Below are 24,490 nucleotides of genomic sequence, written 5' to 3' on the forward strand. Positions count from 1 at the left end.
AAGTCACTAAAATTTTTAATATAAACAAATTTATTTAATCCAAATTTTAATTTATTTTAGGGTCAGCTTTGTCTGAAAAAAGCACTCTTACAAAATGTTGTTGTATTTATATATAAATATAACTTTTTTTATATATCTAGTTAGCAAAAAAATCAAAAATGAAATTTAAAAATATATAATAATTTTAATGTTAATTTTAATTTTAGTAAAGCTTCCTATGTTTAAGCCACTATTGTATATTCATCCATTTTCTATTTCTATACGTAGTAGCATTTTAATCTTGCTAAATCGTTTAAGTTGCCTGATTATATTAAACTGTAATCTTTCTTGATGTGGCTGAATGGTAAAAATATTTAGAACAATCATGAATAATAATGGAAAATCCAGTAGACATGACCTTTATTATCCTTGTATTATAAAACCAAGTTCCTGGCCAACAGGGTAGCTGTTAGTCCTGCAATAAATCACTGTACCACCTATGTCAAATCATGGAGGTATAGTCAAATAGTATCCAAGATTGTTCAGTTTTTAAAACTGTAATCTGTACAAGATAAAATCAATAAGATATAATAAATATTGATTACTCTACTCTGGTTTACATTAATTTTTTACCCTCATGTCTAAATTTAAATGTTGTTGGTTATATTTCAGTTTGTTTTCCAATATGATTCCAGATGAAATTTTAATTAGTTAAGTAGTTCTAAGTGGATTAGTTAAAACATCCTTTTTAGAAGTGCTTATATTGATTAAAATGAGAAGATACCAAACAAAAGATGGGAATAATTAATCAGCACACCTAGAATTTTATTAGGAGATCCAAGATATTTATTTGTGGTTTCTTGTCTACTTTAAGTTAATCTGAGTGTTTGCAAGTTGGTTAAGAGTGTTATTATTAAATGAATTAAGATGATCTGGTTATGAATGCAGACATGATAATAGGATTCCAGTGACTTGCTTACTGGGATTATTGGGATTACTTTGTTAATCCCTTTTTGCGGATCAGTCTTAATAATTGCCAGTAGAAAACACAACGGTTTTGGGACGGCTCCAAGCAGGACTTGACTTTTTTTGGTCCTTTGCCAGGTTTGAAAATAATTAATGTTGATTGATGTACGTGTGCTGGTAGAGACATGTATAATTGATGTTCATCTATTGTTCAGAGGGGTCCAAATAAAAAAGGTGGAATTCTTTGTTAAAATTAGATATAGATTAAAAGTGAGAGAGATAAAAGAAAGAAGGGAGAGAAAGATTGAAGAAAGGAACATATAGAGGGAGGTGTTTGTTGATCAAATTATGATTTTCTTCTTGAAGTACAAATAATATTTTAAATCTTGCAATTTCTTTTCTATGTGTTTTTTAGTCAAAACTAAAATTCATGTGTTTCCCCCAGAATTTAAATAAGCAAAATACAGCCACAATGGAAACTACTGTACCAATAAAAAATGTATTGGGGAATGAGGTAATTCAACAATAGGGTCCATATATTATTTTTGTACTACAAAAACTGACCTAATATATAAAATTATATGAAAGGAAAAGGAGAAAAAAAAAATAAAAAGAGAGACAAAGGAAATGGAAAAAAAATTAATGTTTTAATTATTTATTCTTAAACTTGGGTGCATAGAAGGGAGGAGATAGTAGAAAAGAATCCTATTTAATATAATTATTTAGAAACAATCCTTTCAGTCTATATAAAGTTGGGGGAAATTCCATGTTTTTTGGATGTTTGATCGTTTTTTCCCAAGTTCACACTACTACAAGCAAATATCAAATGGCCTCATCCTGTTTAAAATGGAAAATATTTTATTGGATAATAATCATGGATGAACTTCCAGATGACATGGTAGGCATTCTTAGGAAACAGTAAAACAATGAAGCAGGTATTTCGTTAAATCAGCAGCTCTTTTTTTGGCCCGGTTCCAGACCCTTATGCAGTTGCTGGTCTTCGAGGCCTTGACGATACCGGGAGGGTTTTTAGCCATATGAGTAATAGACATAATGATGAAGCAAAACTTTGTGGATTAATAAGAATGGTTGATATATGCTGGTTGATTTTTTTCTGTCATATTGCTTGTTTCAGGTTATTTCAATGCTTAGCATTTTAGATTTGATGGTTGGATCTTGGTTTTTACATTGTGAAACTCATTGCTAGAGGCACTATATCCCATTGTACTGATTTATGTTCACTGTGTGAGGGTTGGACTTTTCAATTCAAGTTTTGTAATAGTTTTCAAATCGTGTGGTTATTAATTATTGTTGGGACTCGTATTCATCTCTCTGTATGTGCCTCAGGATGTAAGGAGGGATTCGTCCTGCCTTACCAATGAAAGTGAAAACATCTATTCGTATAATGATATAGCACAACGAATAATTAGACACTGATATATACTTTACTATAAAATGATTTATAAATATAATTATTTAAATTAGATATAATCAATGTCAAAAAATAAAGTTCTACAACATTTAAAATTAGGTTTTTCGGTCATAGACCTTTAGTGGTATCGTTGCATGTTGTCCTTATTCATTGCTTAGATATAATTAATTTTGATGACATGAAAATGACAGCAATGTTGTTAACCAGCAAAATACATTTGATATTTAATATGATTCATAAATGTTCTAATTTCAAATAAATTTATCCAGGATCAAGCCATTATTCTTTTTATCAGCATTGTTGTTTTTCTAGTAGTTTTTATACAGTTTCTCCCCTTCCACCCCCCCCCTCTCCCTCACCAACACATCTGCAGATATAATTATTAATTGATTTCATAACCATTAAAAATATCTCAAGAATTAATTTACAAAATTTAACCTAGCACATGGTGAATTTTACTAACGACATTAATAACATTACAGAATTTGTGTGATGTTTACTGAATACATTATGGTTATTTGTGTAATATTCTAGTATGTTTATAAACCAGGTCAACTTAAATAGTCTTTATCAAACAATATGTTTGTAAAATGTACTTGATGTTTACTTTAAAAATCCGATAACATGCTAAACTTAATCCTATTGTAAATCAATTTGGCTTTAGTTAAAAAGTAACTTGCATGCAGCCTCTTCATGTCCTCTTGATGTTGTTTACCATGCTTATTGCTCACAAGTTATAACTTCTAATGATGAATAAAAATGACATAAATTTGTTTGTTGATACCAGCAAAATAGAAAATAATGGCATAATATTGACGATATCATTGAACCTGTCAGCGAGTCTGGTACTAAATTACACATTGATTGTATCTCTTAAGGAGATGTATCAAGTGTTTTTCCCAGGGTATTGAATTATTAAAACATCAATACAAAACAAAAACAATAGTGATTATAATCTCGACTTACATATGAGAGGATTTGTTGTTCAACACTTTTTTTGTTTTGTAAATTCAGTTCTTTTTTCCAGTAGTATCTTATAGTTCCATAACATTAGTGATTATCTTATTGGTGAATTTTACTTTACAAATATTCTCTTTTGTTAATGGCATTTTAGTTCTAGCAGGAAACATGCACAATCTTATCTATTTTAGCCCCTCAAACTTTGTAGTCGGAAATTGTGAAACCTTTTTGGGATAGCTTAGAAACTTGTCATTGATATGCTGGCCCCACCCAAGAGAAGAAGACATGTTGAAAGTAAATTAAATTAAACTTGTTTTGCTATATCCAACCAAGATCAGGGAATAAAAGCTATCGAAGACATAAAACATGGGAAATTAATGAAAACATTACAATTGAGTTCAAGCTAATTTGAAAATATACTGGCAAATGTGAACATGCAAATAATATATATAATTCCATATTGATTTTGCTAGCAGATTGTAGAGAAATATTATGCCTGAAAAAGCTATCAAAATTAAATCAAATCAAATCATTTATTAACTTCTAATAATGCACAGATGAAAACATGATTTACGTACCTTAATATGAAAACCACACGTGTTAATACAGTATAGGTGCAGTATTATTTATGTATTTAACATTGAGGACAATTTTTTGTGCATTGTACAGAAGAATAGGAGTCTACCCTGTCCTCAGTTTCACTTCAGCCCCTGTCATTGTATAAGAATATGTCAACTGCACGCCTCTTTACGTTAGGTATTGTTTCTTGCATAAGGTTAAATAAATTTATGTTGGATTCCACAAATGCCTTGATGCCTTACGCAGAATCTAATGGCGTAAAAATAATGAAGGAATTACCCTTGTAAAGAAGTAAATGTATTAAGGGAAATATTTGTATACTGCTCAGTTGGATATTTCTGCTTTATATTTTGGGTGGCAAAATTTACAATATTTTTTTATAACTATGTACAGCTGATATTCAGGGCCCTCTTAAATATATGAAATAATGTGATGCTTTATATACTAGAAGTTTCATTACAAGGCTTACGGAGTGGAGATATTTTTAGCCAGAGGAAAATATTGTGACTCCCACAGGATTTGAACCCAGGACCCTGATATTGGAAGGGAAACATCAATACCACAAAGCTACACCTCCACTGTGACCTACATTTCAAAGCTGTAGCCTTACCCACTGATCCCTAGTTTGAAAAAAGTGGGTTCATCCTACTGTCTAATAACAACAAGCCCTTCCTCCTGTCACACCCACTCAAAAAAAGTGACTTTTACCATCTTCCACACCTTTGTGCGCATGTGATATTTTCACCCTGTCCTCCCTGGGAATCAGGAAAAGGAGCAGGTATGATAATAGAATGTATTATTAGAATATGGTTATGATAAATTCATTTCTGCTGAAGCTAAGGGTAGCTTCATTTGATTTGTCACGAAGAGAATCGTCACATCACCTGATGGTGTTATGATTATGTCACATGATATATTGGTCACATGGTATATATTGCTCCAGGTGTCAGTTTAGTGATCACGCTCTGTTTTATAATGTTAAATGTCTTGACCTAGTGGGGTTTAAGGAAAGAGGATTGGTTGGGGAAGGATGTTTTCTGGTAAGATTTTAATTGGTCAGTGGTATGTATTATGCACAGCATTTGCTTGTTAAGGGGACTAATCAAGCTGGCGAATGTGTAAGAGGTTTCCCAACCTCGAGGTCGGGGTTTTAATCCCTCGCTGTGCATTTCGCTTGTGTCCTTGAGCAAGACACTTTATCTGCATTGCTTCTCTCCACCCAGGAGTATAAATGGGTACCTGGTGGGGTTGCTTGCTCCTGCGCTGAATACAGCAGCAACACTTAGCATGTGAATCCAATGACCAGGGACAGAAGCGCTTCGTATCTGCAAAGAAAGGCGCTATATAAATAAATATGATTAGATTAGATTAGATTAGATGATGGAGAAACAAAAATCATACTATTAAATTTTAGATTTGTAAATGTTATTACACTGTCAATCAGCCATTAAATGCAGCATTTTGGAAATAATGTCTATTAAAATTTTAATAATAAATAAAAAGTTGAATAAATGCTTACTGTACTTTTGAAATGGCTGCTTATAATTAAATTTATTCAAGAACATCTGTTCCAATAATTTCACCTGTGTAAAAATATTGCAATAAACTTCTGTTTGCTACAGAACTGTTTACTTAAAGAATAATAAATAAATAAAAAAAACTGATTGCGTGTCAAAAATGTTGAATATTAAAACATGACGACGTGGTAATATAATATAGGGTGAAGGATTTTTGATATGGCCCATGCTACCAGCGCAATTTTTAATTAACTCACCTTTTCCAGATTAATGATGGTACACGCAATTCACATGACTATGATAGGACATGTCGTCATTGAGTTCACGTGTGTGTGTCTATTATTGTTGTTGTTACGATATAACCAGCAGGTCTGAAGGCCTTCTGTACTAGATAACTGATTCTACCAATTTAAACTCCAATATAATTTTAAAGTCAACCAACAGTAGGCCTTCTAAGCCTACAATGATTAAGTCCTAATACGGTAGAAATATTGTAAGCTGCTTGGACATTTTTCCTTAAGGATATGTTATGTACTTTGGCAGTGGTGTATCTAGTAAAGGGCCTCAGGCGCCACCCCCCCCCCCCCCATGAAAATGTTCCAAGCAAAAAAATCACACTCATGTAGATAAAAATCACTTTATTTTGCGAATGAGCACCCCCTCATTTAATCATCAAGCTTCACATTCATGCCGCCCCTCCCCCTACCCCAATCAGCGTCCCATTTCCAGACTTCTAGATATGCCACTCTATTATGGGTAAATCCAAGGAGTTGGTGTGTCTGGGCTTAGTTGGTACCTAACCGGAAGATCGTGTTTGTAGAGATCAGACAGGTTTTTCAGAAGATATTTATCTCATTGATATTACAATTTCAACATTAAATTGCTTGTTTACATTTAAATGCAAGGTAATCCTGCAAAAATTAAAACTAGATATTTCAGACAATGCTAAGGCTACAGTAGTCCTTCATCAATAGTTGTTATTATAATTATTGATTTAGTCAAATTGGTTAGCGTGCAACTCAATTATGAATTATTATGGAAGCAATCACTGCAGTGTAACAAAGAATGAGAAATAGAATTATGGAATAGCAGGGTATAGGGTGATTATACAGGCCCGTAGCCAGCTTCTTTAAAGGGGGGGGGGGTTTTCCTGGGCGTGAGTTCCACATTCGAAGCCCCGGTGGGGTCGGCGAAACCCCCAAAGCAAGAGGATTTTTGTGCTTTATGGGTCTAAATAATGCTATAAAAGCAGATATGTTTGAAAATGTCTATGTCTGGGTAGGTCTGCGGTACATTAGTTGGGTTGGAGGACTTATTTAGGAAATTATTTAGGAGTTTGCTAGAAAAGGGGGTTCTCCCGAACCATAAACCTCCCCCTCCCCCCTGGATACGGGCCTGTTATATTCTTCAGGGTGATTACGGACCCATGCAGGGAAGGTACCAGCGCAGTTGAAGTCTGGATTTAAATTTAAATTTGTGCTTTGTTCTATCTGAAGATTTTGTCTTAAAAGTTATTAAATACTAAATGCCTATTCATTATTATAGTTTATTTGAATGCTATTCACTATTAGTGTCATTAAGTGCAATTAACACAATATAAAATGACTCATAGATGTCAAACCAAGGTGTTAATGTCCTAATATCTTTTGTCCTGATAGCTTGCTCTTGGGGTTACCCTGCTAAAAGCATGGAGAATCTTGGTGGTTAAATGAGTTAACATTGTTTGGTTGCAAATCTAATATTATTATAACCTTCTTTCTTGTTCCTTGGCCAATATTTTTTTAACTTGCTGGTCAGAGTATACACATACTTGGCTTGTATGGTACAGTATTGTGATTCAGAAATTTTCATTGATCTTCAATGCATCAATCAAAATCGTTGCTCTCGCAAAGGTCTTACATTGTTTCAAATTTTCTGTGATCATGTCCTTTTGTTGTTTTTTTGACAGCATCATGATTTAACATAACAAGCTTATAATTATATCTAATTTGCCATGAGACTGCTCTATATATTGTGGTAAATATTTCTATTTTATCTTCCAGTAATATTATAACTTAATACAATGATAACAATTTAAAATATCAAAATAGAAATAGTTCCAAAGACACTTAAAAACTGTGGCCACCATAAATATCTTTGTTCACTGTCGTCATCATCACATATTCTTGAATATTTTGCTACAAAGTACGCTTAACAAGACTTCTCCAGTTGGAACAGTCATTGCTAGCCTGTGCATAAATTTATTGTTTTTCTTTTTGTTATTAACTCTAAATGAAATAAAATACAAACTTTTGATGATTGTTTCTGTTTTGTAACAGTGAACAAACTATTTAGGTCAAGGCCATTTTCTCAAGTACTGTAGGTAAGGGAAAAATTTTATTACATCTCCTTATGTCTTTTCCTCAGGGTAGATGGAATTTGATTTTTGCAGTAGCTGTGTGAGTTGATGTTTCATGGATAATATTAATATTCATTTATTCAATGACCTTCAATCCACTATAAACAAACACAATCATCTATACAGCTCAACATGAAAAAAGTTTACATGCATATGTTAGACCATACCCTGCAAATCCAGGTATAAATTAAATATTTATTGTATACTCATTTATTTTACTTGTTTTGTTTTAGTAGTTATGCCATTATGGTCATAGTTCATTGCTGAGAACAGACAGTAAAATCAGGGGAGAGTGTAGTCACTAGATGTCACATCTCTCTCTCTCTCTCGAACCGAAATAGCGGAGGGTCGCAAATCCAGAGGTGTACAGCGAAATGGAGGGTATTTCCATAAATATATATAAAAAATATAAAATCTAAACAAAATAAATGTTTAAATTTAGTAAATTTAGTACATATTTTAGTTGCTGCTATTATGCAATGCGACTGGATTAACCCTCTACTGGAAGTGTAGGGTGACAACAAAAAAAAAAAATGAAGGGGCCTGTTATATTTTTATTCTAAATTTCTTAAACATGGTATCCTTGTCTTGGTGCTGTCTCAAATTTCATTATAAACAAAATTATATGACCTAGTGACCTTCTGTTGTTACTGTTTTGTTTACCAGCTGTGTTAATTGATGATAATTCATTAATGTCAAATTCATTTTGAGATGAGTAAGCTCACTGTAATTGTATTTAATTAACCAAGTATCCATTGCAATAAACAGCGAAGCATATGAAGAGTCCTATGAAAAGAGTGGGAGGGATTGCAGCTGCAAAAAACCCAGGCCCAGCTGCTGCAGATGGTTGAGTGCCTACCAAGTCTTTGGCACATTCCATTCATCCTATAGGGTATATCAGTAAATTTAATTACTTAAAATAAATTCTTAAAATATGTAATAATATATAAATAAACCAAACATAAATCATGTATATATTTAGGATAAAAAGCATACATAAATTGGATGAAACATATTTGTAATATATGTTTAAATCATTATGGCATGTTTGAATTAAGAATGGTACGGTCCATATATATCTACCAATGACTGTGAGCCGTGCATAGAAACATCTGCTGACTTTCTTTTGAAGGTACCATCTATGCCAGAGGGGATAACACAGGCTGAGCTTTTACAATTTCCATTATTCACGATAATAAGTTACTGGTCGCAGTTGTAAAGGTACATGTGTCGTTGGGTAGATCATCAGTTACGAGCCGCACATAAATTGGTGCAGACTACCATTTTTCTCTGGATTTGATACATATAATAATTTCTCAAGTAGTAATAACATTTTCAGTGGACATTATAGTGAACACAGGCCTCTGTGGTATACTTCCTCTCCAAGTCTTGGTTGACTAATGGTTATTACCTCAGGATCAGTCATAGATTTGTGTAACACAGGTGAGAGCATTGTACATTTGCAAGCCTATTTCCTTTTACATTATTCATCTTCACGATGTTATTCAAAACAGAGGAAATTCCTACAGAGAATGCAGCCGGTAATAGCGGAAATTCTTTGCGGCTGTTGGCCTGGCTATTCTTTAACAATGTAACTCTATTATTCTTCTTTATGTGAGGAATAAATTGTTTTTATGTTTACCTGTAGCAAACATTGATCATTGTTCATTCATTCTCAAATCTCGCTGGATTTGTCAAATTCTATAATGCATTGCTTTAAACATTGCTGTATTTTGAAATCATATTTATTTGCTAATGATTTTTATTTCTTATTTTCCTTAAAAATTATTTAAATATAAATTATTTACATTAGCAATAATAAATTATGAACAAAATATGATTTCTTATATTAGTGTTTAAATATGAAAGATTTATATATCTATTTCGGTTATAACTTATTAACAGGTAATAACAAAATACTTGATTTAATCAAAATCCAAATACTCATAACATAATAACAAATTGGAAGTGTATTTTTTGGCATGAATACTGATCAGAAATTTGTTTAGATTCGAGGGAGGAACAAAAACAAACTAAACATACAGCAGGTGTTCCAGTCGATATGAATATATTTTTATGGTTTTATTAGTACAAGCATACTAGCCTTGTAATATAATATAATATAATGTTTTAAATCCTTGGCCTAATTAAGCAGAGTTGACAAGTGCAGTAATTACTTAGGCAGTGCGTTTCCTAGAACATGTGGCTGACAATATACTGTAATCAGTTTTTTTATTTTATTATTCAAGGTAATAAGGATTTATATTTATGTATTCAATTGTTTACATTTTTGACAGCTGTCTAGAGACCAATAGGCCTTAGATAGAGTCTAATGTATATTAGGCCTACTATTAAACTATTATTTTTTATTTTATGATATTAATTTTTATTTTTATTATTAATGTTTTTATCATTGATTGCTATTGTTTATATTTTAAATATTAATATTCATTGTTATTAATGAAAATATTGTTATTGTATAGTGTATCAAGTGATAGGCCTTGTATTTAATAGAACTAGGCTATATATATGCCTTCCATCTTATTGGGCTAATATATACATATATAATTTTTGTAATTAGGTCTTTTCAACATAATAGCAATCAACAAGTTTCTTTTCCCTCTCATGTGTGTGTGTTTACACAAGTGAACGATTGTATAAATTAGCCAGGGGATATAAACCACCCAATGGGACGGCTTATACAGAATTGTTGGAGCTTGCAAATGGGTGTGTTCCTAAGGCCAGGTGAAATACCTTGTAAAGGTTGTTGGCACTGGAACTTAACAAGCCATCTTATTCTTAAGAACAATTCCTGATAATGTCAGCTATTGTTGATTGACACTCAATTGTAAAGGTGATTTTAATTTTCCGGAAGGTTGTGAATTTAAGGTAATTAACTCAAATTGAAGCCAGGTTTTACTAATCGTGATCAAAGAAATATAATCCCAACATCTTTTATTTGTTTGGAATCATTGGCAAAGATTTCAAATTACCAATCTTGTGTCCAAATAACAAATGTCATAAGCTGTTAACAAAGTTGATTTAATACTAAAATTGAGTGGACAATTTTGAAATGAATTTTACAGATTTTTGGGAATGGATGTTTTGAGCAAATGGTATTGGTTTTGAAACAATGGTATTAAATACAATGGCTTCCCATTTTTTCTGGCTTCCATAACCGTTAACCATTTCCTGTAGATAGCCTCATTTCCGAAAAATGTTGACCTTATACACATTTTGTTGTTTACCTCTGCAAATAAACTGCAGATTGTTTATTATATTTTGTGCAATCCACCCTGTTGAAATTTGATAATGCTGCATTCTATAAAATTTTGAAAAAGATACAAAGAATAAATAGGTATTTCATCATTGTTAAGCAGATTTAATTATTTGGATGTTAAATAAGTATAATTAACAGTTTTTATGTTATGTAGGCTTTCAGTGACTTAATTATTCTGATCTCTTGAGCTTGTTTTTTGTGGGGGGTTATTTTTTTCCCCTTAGTACCTCTGGGTAAGAATGCTTTTAGCAGTATATTTGTTATTAAAGCCTATACATCAGAATTTATAATAATATAATTAATATGTTATAAACTATTTGTGGCTTTATATTATTGACGGCTAATCACTGTCTTATGAAAAGCGTCTGTGTTGTAGAAAGGTTTCTGAAGGAAAAAAGGATATTACTACTTCACTGTTTATCATGCTGCAATTAAATTAATTGCTTGTAAATTTAAACAATATAGCAACTACATAGTAATTTTGTTTGTTAAGTTGCCCTTTAGTCACTTTCTATTATAATTTTAATAATTGTAAATTAAATTAGGATAAACATTAAACATACATAAGTATTTCTTTGTTATTGTGTATTAATAATTTCCCATTTTTAGGAAGCATCCTTCAGTGTGAATATGACATACAGAGAGTTATTAACCTTTTTCTCAACTGTACTTCTGTGAAATGTTAAATCCATTGCCAGTTGGTTATAATGTGATAAGTACGGTATTTGCTGATTAAGGAACACGAATTAACGCGCATGATATGCGTGACATCTGCTCATGGCTAGCCGCTAATGACATTAGAAACACAAAATTGCATCTTCCCTCCCCATAATTAATCAGCTGATGCTTAAGCTCGTTACATGCTTTTGTTGTTGGTTTCTTGAGTAAGATTTTGTCACTCGGACAAAGGATATGTAAATCCACTGTCTTAATGAACACAATAAACAGCCGTTAAATGTATGGTAGAAGGAGCAACACAAACAAGCTAAGTATATTTTTTTTTAAAGCGACACAAAAACAAACAGCTTTTTATTAAGTATCAAAAAAAGATATGAGAAGATTGTTCTCAATATTATGATTATTGTTATTCTTTTATTAAGTTCTTATCACATCTCTAAAATTCCTAGTATTACTACTACAGAATTATTGTTTTTTCAACTTTTTATTATTGCAAAATGGGACAGATGGTGTGTGAAATTACATTCATGATTTAATCATGATCTGTAAATTACATCATAAATTCAATGTGCTATCCATGATGATATGATGTACTCTTTGCATCCATTGTCTTGATATATTTTGTCAGACCCAAATTTGGTATGTACAATACTATACATACTATAAGTATAAGTGTGTAGTATATAGTAATTATGTGTAGTGTAATATACGTATATAATTATTATATGAGTAGGACCACTCCATATTAGTTAATGTTTTTAAGAATCATCTCATAAAAAAAGTTAAAGCAAACCCCTGAACATGAGCTTCTTGGTCCAGTTGGAAGTGTTACCCTCCATAAATAAAGTTTAAATAAAGAATAAAGAATCAGTAAAAAATACAAAGAAATTTGAATTACAGAAGCTTAGATCACAATACCAGGTGATAACATGATTTAACTAACCAAGTGCTATGCATATATTTGAGTAAGAATGTAACACTGCCTAACACCTGGAGCTAATGCTGACACCTGGACACTGCCAGTTTGTTTTGCCCACTTCACAAAGTGCTTTTGCTTTAAGCACATCAAACAAGCTAAGCAAAACAGGATGAATACAGTGGGCTTCAGATTTGGACACCCAAACAGTTTACATCACCAGGCCACTCTCAACAGATTGAGGATGCTAGGTAGGCACCGGAGAAGCATTCAGTAGGATGTTTATGGGTGATTAAAAATCTCTTTGGAGTGATTGAGATTTTAATAGCTGCAGAATACTCTCAATTACTAAGCAGGCTCGATTCTTATGATACATGTTAGGCTTAAGGCTAAGAGCTGCCATTGTGTTCCTACATGATGTTAATCTATGGTTTTAATTTTCAACTGTCAAACATTTTAAGACTAGTGCTTAAGACACTCACAGGTATGTCACATTCAATAATCTGTTTGAATCAGTCGTCGTAATTCCGTGGATCAATCAACTGGTACTCAGAGTAGTAGATAGTGAATATTTGCTTCATACAAAACATCCCAGCCTCCATCTATCGGATATGTAAATGATAGTGGCATTTATATTTTTAAAGGTTAAATTTAAGATAAATACATGCTTTTCTTGGTGTATTTATGCCTTCTGTAATGGACGTTGTTCTTAAATTATACTTGGTTAACATTTTCATTTCAGCTTTAAAATGTTCCTAGCGTTTTAAATCATTGTATTGATTTCAGAGTCGTTGTTGCACTCAATAGAACAATGATAATAATGTTCTTATTGATTTTATTTTTCTCTGTTCAGATCCATTAGAAGGCAAGATGCCTGACTCGCCTATCGACGCAGCATTAGTGAAGCATCCATCGCAATGTTCACCCAATATGGTGCAAGCAAATATGGTCGCTTCTCACCCTAGGCCAGTTTCCACAGGCTCCTCTACAGGTACATTTTATGCTCCATTGTCTAAATGCAGTACCCTATCATGTTATACGGTATGTGAAATTTACCTTTGACTTGCCGTATTTGGGTGTGGTATAACATCGTTGTGCCCATATATGGTTCTGATATGGTACTGCATATTCATACCCATATATGGGTATGATGAATAAAAATTGATTTTTATGAGATGTAATGATGCGATCATGTTATGATAAGCTTTAGTGATAATGTATTATAACATAATGCAAGTTAAGTTGTGAAGACATGCAATTTTTCCAATTTTTCATGATTTGTAAATTATGGTAAACGTATACCTAAATTTATTGTGTTACAGGAGCTCCCGCATTGAACGGCGTGCCATCTCCACATCATAGTACACCCTCACCGCCTGGACAAGTTAACGGGCAGGAGCTACCTCCTGCATGCGGTGCACGGCAACTAAGTAAACTAAAACGCTTTCTGACCACGTTACAACAATTTGGAAATGATATATCCCCTGAGATTGGTGAGCGTGTACGAGGTCTGGTCATGGGACTTGTGGTAAGTCCTGTCAAAATTTTAAAATTTTATAATTCTCATTTTCAATTTTTAAATAGTATGCATCATGGTGCAAGTTACATGCTAACGCTGAAGTGATTGTATAATACTAAATCCATAATATATCCATAGTAGTGATAGTGAAATAGTATATGCTATATCCACAGTAGTATTTGGTTAGCTAGGTTAGTAAGCTAGGCTAGGAAGTAAGTACTTTTTTAGGCCTCATAGAATCTATGTATGAGGTATATAAAAAACAATATTGACTGCTCTAGATTCAGGGTACGGTGAAATCTATTGCCCCTCTGTGTTCTAGAGACCGTATCCTACAGTCTGCACATCACCGAGGGGCAATAGATTTCACCATTCGCCTCATGAGCAGTCAATATTTGTATACTATATCCACAATGTGATCATCCAATATTATATACTATTTATCTGCAAAGCGATAGTGTAAAACATTTGCCTTTACAAAATAGTGATCATACTGTACAATAGGTGTTTATGTACAGGTATATCCATATTATATATATTATAATGAAATTAAACAATCAAATTTTGTTTATTGTCATTGATTAGTTGTGGTTTGGTCACTACAGCTGATACACATGACCCTAGCATTTTTCATTAAGACTTTAATTCTGTAAAATGATATGTTGATAAATATAGCGTGCACAGTGTTAGATCAATGAAAGAACAATAAACAATGCTTGCTGCCAACTGTGCATATTCCTCCCAGCAACACCTGTTCAGTATTTAGGAGCAAATTACAAGTGGAAATTATAGCTTTCTTCGTCAACGATTTAATGATAATTGAAATATGTAAATTAGTGTTAAATAAATAATGCAATACTCTTGCTACACCTAAATTAATAATACAGCTTGATGGTATTATATCCCGAGTGACTCATTAGTAAATAGATAGTATGTACTATATCCTCATTATTAACTTGATAGTAATGTGCTGTATTATACCATGATAGTTGTGCTATTTGTTGATAATGTTATAGTATATGTTGTTTAATGGGGGACCTGATAGTGTGTCTATGTGCTAAACCTGGAATGATTGGTGATATTATTACAATGTATGTGCTATATTGTCTTCAGTGACCTGGTTAAATAACTTTTTTAAACTGGTTTTTTTGTTTGTTTTTTTGTTATATTGTGCTATACCCTCATGAATATATATCCTTATTGACTATAGAATGTACTATATACTAGTAACTTAATGATAATTTGATATTTTGTGCAATCCCTGTACACTTGATGGTAGTAATAATTAATAGTAAAATTTGAAATTATGACAGTGAAGGGATTAAAACTAAAAGATAATAAAACCTTGAATAGATATATTACAAGATGACAATTTTAAATAAGTGTCTGAATTATTTATGAATTTGCATTAAAAATTCATTTCTTGAATTACATTGTCACTCGGTCGAATGACCCAGCAGTTACAATACAAGCATGACAGATGGTTAAGTTTCCAGGGAAATCCATCTGTGTTTTTTTAATGTGAGCGTTCCCTGTTGCTTCGGCAATAACGCGTTTGAATCTTCAGGTATCTTTTGCACTGAGCGAATATGGATTGCAAAAATATGATCGAGAAATAATGAACCGTGGATCAGTTTTCATTATTTTTGTTCATTTTTCTTCTTGGTTCATCTTTTATTTGTACGCAAATGTATTAATAAACATGTATTGTAATGATAAGAAGAGCAGTCAAGTGTAACTATCTGTGAGCAATTTTCTCTGCAATAAACAAATTATTCTCTTGAAATTTTTATCATATGTTATTACAGTAGTGCTATTCTTTATGTTGCATTAAAAATTCAGGTTTTTTTTGTCGTCTTGAATTTATTGTTATTCTCTTTGTTAAACGATTTGATTTGAGGAAAGCACCATACAAAAAAATGGATTGCGATATTATTTTCATGAACAATATATTGTTCAGAACTTTCGCTATTGTACCGTAGTTATAGTATAAATTTAGTTTATTGTTGCTGAGTCTTTAATTCTTTGTTAACAATTGTATTCAAATACTTGTTATTTTTTATGGGCACTTGATTATATTAATATAAATGAGACTATATAAAATAATAAATGATATTTTTACTTTTATTATTTTTTTCAGAACAACCACCTAACAGTTGAGGAATTTCATAATAAATTACAAGAAGCAACCAACTTTCCATTAAGACCGTTTGTGATCCCATTTTTGAAGGTAAAGCTTATTATTCTAAAAAGATTTTTTTTACGCACAGTTTTTAATTTATTAATTTTTACAAATACTTAATATTGAATTACAATAATAAATTAGTAACTGATTTCATACATTAAAATACTCACCATGAGTAAGTAACTGTGATATGAGTTGATTTATAAAGAAGGATTTAATGAAATATTAAACAATTGAAATTAATTATTGAATACTTCTTTTACACATTATGTTATTGAAATGTAAATGGTGTGTTTTTTGATTGGTATTGCACTAATCATTTAAACTAGGAAATATACATGTGTATCTATAAACATTCTTATAGTGTCTGAATCAGTAAAAAAAATTCTTTTGCATAACACAGACACCACTAACAGTTTTTGTCGAAAATGCAGCAATTTTTAAAAATTGTTTCTTATTATCAACAGACAAATTTACCGTTACTTCAACGTGAACTGATGCATTGCGCACGGATGGCGAAATTGACGCCTCAGCAGTACTACATGCAGCACGAGAACCAGTTGCTCGACACAAAAACTTCACCAATTGAGACAGATCAAATCCTTATGGATGTAAATGAAAATGGGAAAAGGAGAACTCCCGAAGGAAGGTAATAAATGCCACTGGACTGGGAATTCTTTTGCTTGCCCTTTATTTCATATATCTGCTTCTCAGCAACTAAGACATTTTTTCATAATATAGAGAATAATGTAAATGTGGTAAATCCTGTTTAATATATAACAGATGTTTTGATGAGTTAAAATATTTGTCATTAAAATTCTCCTTATGAAGCGTACTTTCATTATTGTGTTTGTTTCATTATTTTGCTTTATCTTCGAAAATTTTATATCTGCTGTAGCTATAAATTGAATTTTTATAGTTATATTTTAACTGCATCTGGAAAACATAGTTTAATATTTGCATGGCTTATCTTTTGTTTGAAAATAAATCATAAGCATTTTTCTCTAAAAACAGGTGTTTTTATCTTGAGTAACAAAGACATAACATTGTTAATTTCACCTTTCAATAAATATTAAAATTTTATTTGTTTCATGTGAATGTACCAGGTGTGAATAATTAGCCTTTTTCAGTAAATTATAAAAGATATATTCTTGAATAATTCATAAAAGAATGTAATAGTACTTTTTCTATATGTTATTAGGATATCTAATGGACCTAAAGATCTTCGATCCGATCGCATCACAGACCATCCGGCAGCAAAACGACGTTGTTCAGGCAGTCCAGCATCGGGACACCAGAACGGTCCCCCAGGTAACCATTTTCCACACATGCCACCTCACCAAATCCGCATGGAAGATTTGGCTCATGCACGAGAAATGCGAGACATGAGGGAGCGTTTTGAAAGGGAACATAACGAAAGGCATCGGCATTCCTCATTTAGTAGTAAGTCTTCCATTATAAGTAATTCTCATATAAAACAGCCACAACCACTTGCTGACCATGGGGGTCCACTGATAATTTTGACAAATATAGTGATTAATAAACTTTCAGTTTCTTTCCAAAATTGGTTTGCATTCTACCAAATAAATACTTCCTATTGAAGAGCGATAAATGATCGTTAAGATGCTTGCTTTCCTATCCCAGGACACAGAGGGCCCCTGGAAGGGTCACCCCTCTATAAATATGGTTTAAAAAAATGTTTACAGGGTTGCAACCAACTCTACTTACTCTTTTTTACTTGGAGCAATTAAATAGAAATTTAATATTTTGTTGATATTTTTCAGGTCGTGACCTCAACTACCCAGATCATCCATATTTTGAAGGGCGTGGAGAGGACGATTGGAAGCATGTGGAAACTGTAAGTTGTTTTTATTTATTTTAAATAATATATATCCTATTTACATGAATATTATCTCTACTATTTGTATATTCATGTACACTATTTTAGTATTTAAGGATTTTTTTTTTGAGAATTACATTATCCAAATCCATGTTCACATAACTACTATGTGACTATATTGACGTTTAATATTTCAGATGTTGGAATGCATTGTGGGAATGGTTGACAAAACAAAACGAGCAATCAATATGCTACGCCAGCGAAGTATACAAGACCGAGAAGAACTTGCGTTGTGGGCCCGTCGCCATGCAGAAGGCACGGAAAACGACATAAAAAAACGGGTCGGGGACATGATGGCGCACACATTCAGGCAGACAGATGACCGAGTTTCAGAAGTTAAACGGCGGGCTGGTACGTCACGGATTACATTACAGATGGGTGAATGCATTTCATTGCCATATAAAAACTACGCTTCTAACTAAAAGTAGATTTTCACCTGAAAATAGCAATTCTCATACTGTGTATAATACATACTGTAGATAGCTGCACATCAAAAATATAAAATTTTAACCAAATTCCCATCATGTTTTTTTTTTGTGATAACCTTTTTGTTTTTTTTTTGTTTTTTTTTTATTTTTGTGTTAATCTCACCCATAGTTATCATATGGTGATGAAATGCACTCCCCATCTAAACAGTAGTAAAACATTACTTCTCAAGTTTCGGTCTTTTTGTTTTATAATGGTGAAAATCTACTTTGTCCAATTTTCTTTTGCTATTTCTATCAAATGCTTTTGGTTTACTCTCTCTTAATACCCATTAAATTAAATTGCTCTTTTTTGTTGCTCAATAAATCAAAATATTTCTGTTTATGTATTCAAAATTTATTTTAGATAATTTCCAGCTAATTTGAAGGTTTATTCAAAGAATACATAAAAAGTAACGCGTGTCCATTATTTGAGAAAGACAGTATTTTTGAAACTTTAAATAAATCTTTAAATACATTTATACCCTGAAGCATGTTAGCGCAGTACTGTATAACCTTAATCCCAAATATATCACAAACATTGTTAGCACTACCTTTTTTTTCCATACACTCAATGCATTTGGTTTTAGGTGGAGGGATTAAAATATATTTATCTGCACCTGGACATATCCAGAAACACCTAAATGGGTTGTCTACATTTGTATACAATAAGATTGCACAATTTCCTGTTACCACTTTGTCTTAACTTTATGCAAACCATTGAGGTTGTTTTATATGCACAAACAGTTATACATTTTAATTTTAAAATTACCTCCAATAAGATTTACCTCTGCCTTTTATTGCTATTAGAAGGCTGTAAGACATGCTAGGTTCGTTGTATGCAAGTGCCTCAGGTTTAAATCTTTAATTTCTATAAGAGGAAGGTTACTGGTACCCCATTAAGTTATTGGAGTATGCATTATGCCAATACTGTATTATAATTTTAGAACTGCCTGGGAAAATATCCCAAAGGTCAATGGAGGGAGTACAATTTTATTACCTGTTGATAACAACAAAAGGCTATGCAACAAATTATGCTATATATTTTATAGTATCAGTCATTATAAATATTCAAACCGTAATACAAGCTGTGTTTAAACATAGGAACAATGATGTTTTCACCTTTGCACCAAAGTTGGTTTATAAATAAAACTTAATTTGCTTTTCAACAGAAGAGGCTGTAAATGAGGTAAAACGGCAAGCTGTGACGGAGTTACAGAAAGCGGTACAGGCCGCAGAATTAAAAGCTAATGAGTTAGTAACGGCTGAAAGAGCTAAGTTAGATCATGCAGTGTTGGATGCGAAGAGAGCAGCCACTGAAGAAGCCCTCAGTATGATCAATTCACAGGATAGCTCGAGTGAGGTAAACAACACAACCATATTGTAATTTATAATGTTTCTCTTAAATGTACACATTTGAGTTTGTGAGTTGTTTGCTGGATATATGTATATGACTGGGTGATAAACAACTCTTATGAAATATCCTTGATGGAATGGAATCAATAATTAAGCAAAATGAAAAAAAAAGCCTACTCAGCATGCCCTGATTTCTATCAGTGTCTACAATACCCAACATTGTAATTTCTTTTTTTCTTTTTTTTGTGTTACATGAATTATTTGTAATCCAGTCATTCCAATTTTGTATCTTACAGAGCTGTTGGAATTGTGGGCGGAAGGCAAATGAAACTTGTAGTGGATGTAACACTGCCCGCTATTGCGGATCATTCTGCCAACACAAAGATTGGGAGAACCACCACAAAATGTGCGGTAAACTCGCATCGCAGAACAACAGCACAGAATCCTCTTCTAATACTAAAACGGCCACAACACCCTCGCCCGTTGCCACCTCGCCGCCAAACAAAAATTCCACCACAAGTGATTTAAGCACAGCGAGCAAGTCTAGATCGTCATCACCCAGTTCAGCGCCATCAGAGGCAAACCACTAGATCTTGTGACTAACCTGACAGATGCTCAGCAGAGAACATTTATTTCTACCAGTAATATTCCAACATCAAGCTAGAACAATTTGGAGTATTCAACATATGGATTGTAAACAGAAGACTAAAAGGAAATGAATGCAATTGAATAGATTTGATGGTACCAGGAATTGGCCTCTTGTTTCTAGTACTGTAATCGATAATAGGACAATTTTGTTCAGCGCAGTTTTCACATGATTAGTAATTTCTACCGGGAGAATCATTACGTAGATGTTTTATCATGTAGATCAGAATTAATGTAACAGTTATATGTTTGTTTTGTTTCTCCCTTTTAAATTCCATCCGTTTCAATATTTTCTTAATTAGCTCATGTGGAGTTTTCCTTTTCAAAAGCCTGCTTGATTTTAATTTCATTTTTCTTACCGAACCTAACAAAAAAAGCTGTTTTTTGGGGTTTTTTTATCCAAATTAAGTTACATAGGCAAGCCTAGGAAAATATTTTGAGACCTATCAACTATGCGTGACCCATAAAGTGTGTATGTATATAAAATATTGTAAAATGAGTATTGATGTACAAAATGTAGAAGAAATAGCTTTGTTGTTATGTTTATTGATATGTGACCAAATAGTGTCTATGCTGCAACACATCATATTTTCTACATATAATCTTTACCATTTGAAGTCACCCATTGGGATAACTATAGTGTCCCCCACCCCAAAGCAAAATGGAATAGTCTGTTGGGCTGCAGGTGTGAGGTACAGCTGCCGTGAGTGTGTGTTTGCACAGCACAAAGAACGATGATGTCACACAGGACCCATCAGCATCATCATAAGAAACGAGTTGAATTCAATAATAGGTTTACTATTGGTCAATTAATTATCTACTTTCTAAGTTATAGAAAACTTATCATGTTATTGCTCATTGTAGCTAAGTGCTTATAATACGGTATTCAATGTGGTAATCCCATTTTTGGTAAGGTACAATCGATAATGTATTGTAACATTATACTAATTAAAGGTGGTGTAGATTAAATTTGTGTAATGCAGCCAGTATTTCCAGAATTTGTATTTGAATTTGGAACTAAATTTTGTTCTTGAATAATATAGGCATGTTGCAATCCCATCTCCCTCCTGCCCCACCCCCTAAGTCAATCTATGATTTACTTTTGTGAAATGACTAATGCACAGAAAGATGAGATGCTATGACACTCCTATATCTCTTTCCCTCTTCCCCCACCCTTGATCACAAATATTCATTGCCCAAGTTGTTAATGTTCATAATTTTAATACAGAGTTTGTGTTTGTTCTTGGCTGGTAATAGAGATCATTAAATCAAAGGAAGTTATAGAACCGAGAAGAAAACTATATTTGTTAGATTTTTTTTGTATAATGAGAATCGTAAATGTAAAACAATGCCTTATTTTTGTAAATAGAAAACCAGGTGTGTGCAATATACATATTTTTTTTATTATTATTATTTTTAAACTCGTCCACTCTTTGTTTAGTCATCCTAAATTTCTTTACTTTTCTTCATATTCATAAAATTGCATTATAATGATCTGAATGACTTTCATCAATAATGTAAAGACATCAGCTATGGACCAGGTGTATAATTCTTTTAAAAACTACTGAAGCGAATCAACTGCGACATTTATAGTACACGTTCTGGTTCGGTCATTCACTCTTGCTCAGTTGCTGTCTATGACAGCTGTCGCTAATGACAATTTCTATCTTCGTAAATACTTTTTTAGAGATAAAGTAGAAAGAAAATTGTATTCGTTTTTGTTTCTACTGGTAATTGAGTTATATATTTTTCATATATTTATCTGTTGTGATATTCAAATTTTGTTATACTTGTTGACCAGATCATTTGGGATGGAAACACTCGTAGTGTTTACAAGTTTCTTTTTTTGAATTTTTCGATTTGAAAAACAAGTATTTTGGGTCCCAATTGGATCTTATATTGGTGCTTAAAAAAGATGGAAGGAAATTCATTAATTCAAATAAAAGCTTTATGTGACAAGAAAAGCATGTTTTGATTTCTTGTGTTGTAACACTCTCACCAGTTCTCAACTAGTTCTCACCAGTTCTCAACTAGTTCTCACAGGTTTTCAACTAGTTCTCACAAGTTCTCAGCTGCTCTAGTTCTCACAAGTTATCAGCCACTTCCAACAAGTTTTCAACCAATTCTCACAAGTTATCAACCACTTCTCACAAGTTTTCAACCAGTTTTCACAAGTTACTAACCAGTTCTCACAAGTTCTTGATAAGATCTCACTATTAATTCAATACAATTACAGGTCCTCCTAATTAAAGACCCCTCAAATTAATGGCTTTTCTTCTGTGGTACCAAACTAACAAAAGCCTGTCATCTTTACTATTCAAATTAAAGCTAAGGACAACAAAGCTGCTAAGGACCATTGAAATTGTGTTTGTGATCCTAAGATTGAAGACAAGGTTCTTTTCTCGGATATTTTATTGCCTGTACTAAACAGAAATTTGATTTACAGTGACTGGTGCCATAAATGACAAATATAAAATAAATATCTAGTTAAAATAAATACATCAACTCAATAAAACAGATTGAATCATAAACCTACAGGTATCTACGGTTCATTTTACTATTTAAAATATGGGCACAAGACTGAAGCCATACAGAATAGGGATACAGAGCTGAAAGCGGGACAAACAGGTGGCTCCAGAACCAACGCCTAAAGCCTTGGTGCAGGGTCCCTGAATCAAATTGGTGGGGTTCATTTGAGAGGTTTGTTGTTTAGGATGTCCCGGAATTGTGCTCTTTAGACCGCTAAGAATAAAGAATTGGCAATCAGTGTAACTTTGTTTGGATCAGCAAAATAATATTTTTACTAAATATTTAATGATTAAATACTAAATATTTCTTCATTCCGTAGACAGGGTTTTATTCATTATCAATACATAGGCCTCTATAGTTAATAATTAATAGTCTCGACCTCTTGTGAGGCCATAGTTGATTCTACGTTTCGTTCTTTATTGGAACATTGTCATTCTTGACAATGTTCCAATAAAGAACGAAACGTAGAATCAACTATGGCCTCACGTCTGTCATTTTTCGGAGTCGCCATACTCATATTCGACCTCTTGTGTTATACAGTATATCTAAAACTAAAATATCTAAACGTACTTGTCGACCCAGAAATGCAAAATAGGTCGCAAAACCCGTATCCAGAAGTTCCTGGGGGTACCCACATGTTTACACACAATAGAGTGAACAAAGAAACATGCGTTTTAACCACAAATTGCGGGCTTATTTCAAAGCTTATTCAGTATCTTTTGATATTTAAATTATTTTTTCCACTTACTGTACTTTTATCTATAATTTAAAAATAACAATCACAGACTGTCTACCACGGGATTTACTTCTTCAGTGCATTAATTTTCTGATAATCCATGTTTTCATTAATTGAATGCGGAAAATTTACATTTTAATTGATAAAACAGAGGATGATATAAAAAATATATATAAATTAATAACTCAGTGCTTGAAAAAAATTGCTCCACTATGTGTGAGTCATCAATTTGTAGGGAGAGTGAATAGTGGTATTAGATCTGTAATGATATCGTACAGGCCTCTGTGGGCATGGTCTAAACGGTATGACGCCGCCGAAATAGCGATAGGTTGCGGGTTCGATTCCCACCAGACTTTTTTTTTCATACAACTATAATAAGGAACTTTCGTTGATAACCAATGTTTGATACGATTTATAACATCTCGTTCCTTATATTTGAGCACTGTATTAT

At 32.6% G+C, this 24,490-nt stretch overlaps 1 protein-coding gene across 6 annotated transcripts; it reads left to right on the forward strand.

Annotated features, from left to right (window-relative positions):
- The first annotated feature begins 1,056 nt into the window (after nt 1-1,056).
- On the forward strand, nt 1,057-22,738 carry LOC117123038 (protein CBFA2T1-like). 6 transcript variants are annotated; one of them, XM_033268851.1, is made up of 10 exons: nt 1,057-1,179; nt 13,559-13,696; nt 14,028-14,233; nt 16,365-16,454; nt 16,877-17,058; nt 17,611-17,852; nt 18,194-18,267; nt 18,447-18,687; nt 19,946-20,136; nt 20,426-22,738. In XM_033268851.1, exons 2-10 carry the CDS (start codon nt 13,576-13,578, stop codon nt 20,717-20,719), a joined length of 1,641 nt encoding a protein of 546 aa, XP_033124742.1. In that variant the 5' UTR covers nt 1,057-1,179; nt 13,559-13,575; the 3' UTR covers nt 20,720-22,738. The 6 variants fall into 6 exon arrangements, with proteins under 6 accessions (XP_033124742.1, XP_033124741.1, XP_033124743.1 ...); XM_033268850.1 differs by lacking the exon at nt 1,057-1,179 and adding an exon at nt 8,948-9,274; XM_033268852.1 differs by lacking the exon at nt 1,057-1,179 and adding an exon at nt 12,799-12,956 and having other exon boundaries at nt 17,611-17,720.
- The last annotated feature ends 1,752 nt before the right edge of the window (nt 22,739-24,490 follow it).

Source organism: Anneissia japonica, unplaced genomic scaffold (genome assembly GCF_011630105.1).
Source record: "Anneissia japonica isolate Jap-2015-1 unplaced genomic scaffold, ASM1163010v1 scaffold2999_len715162_cov194, whole genome shotgun sequence".
In the NCBI taxonomy this organism is placed as follows: Eukaryota; Metazoa; Echinodermata; class Crinoidea; order Comatulida; family Comatulidae; genus Anneissia; species Anneissia japonica.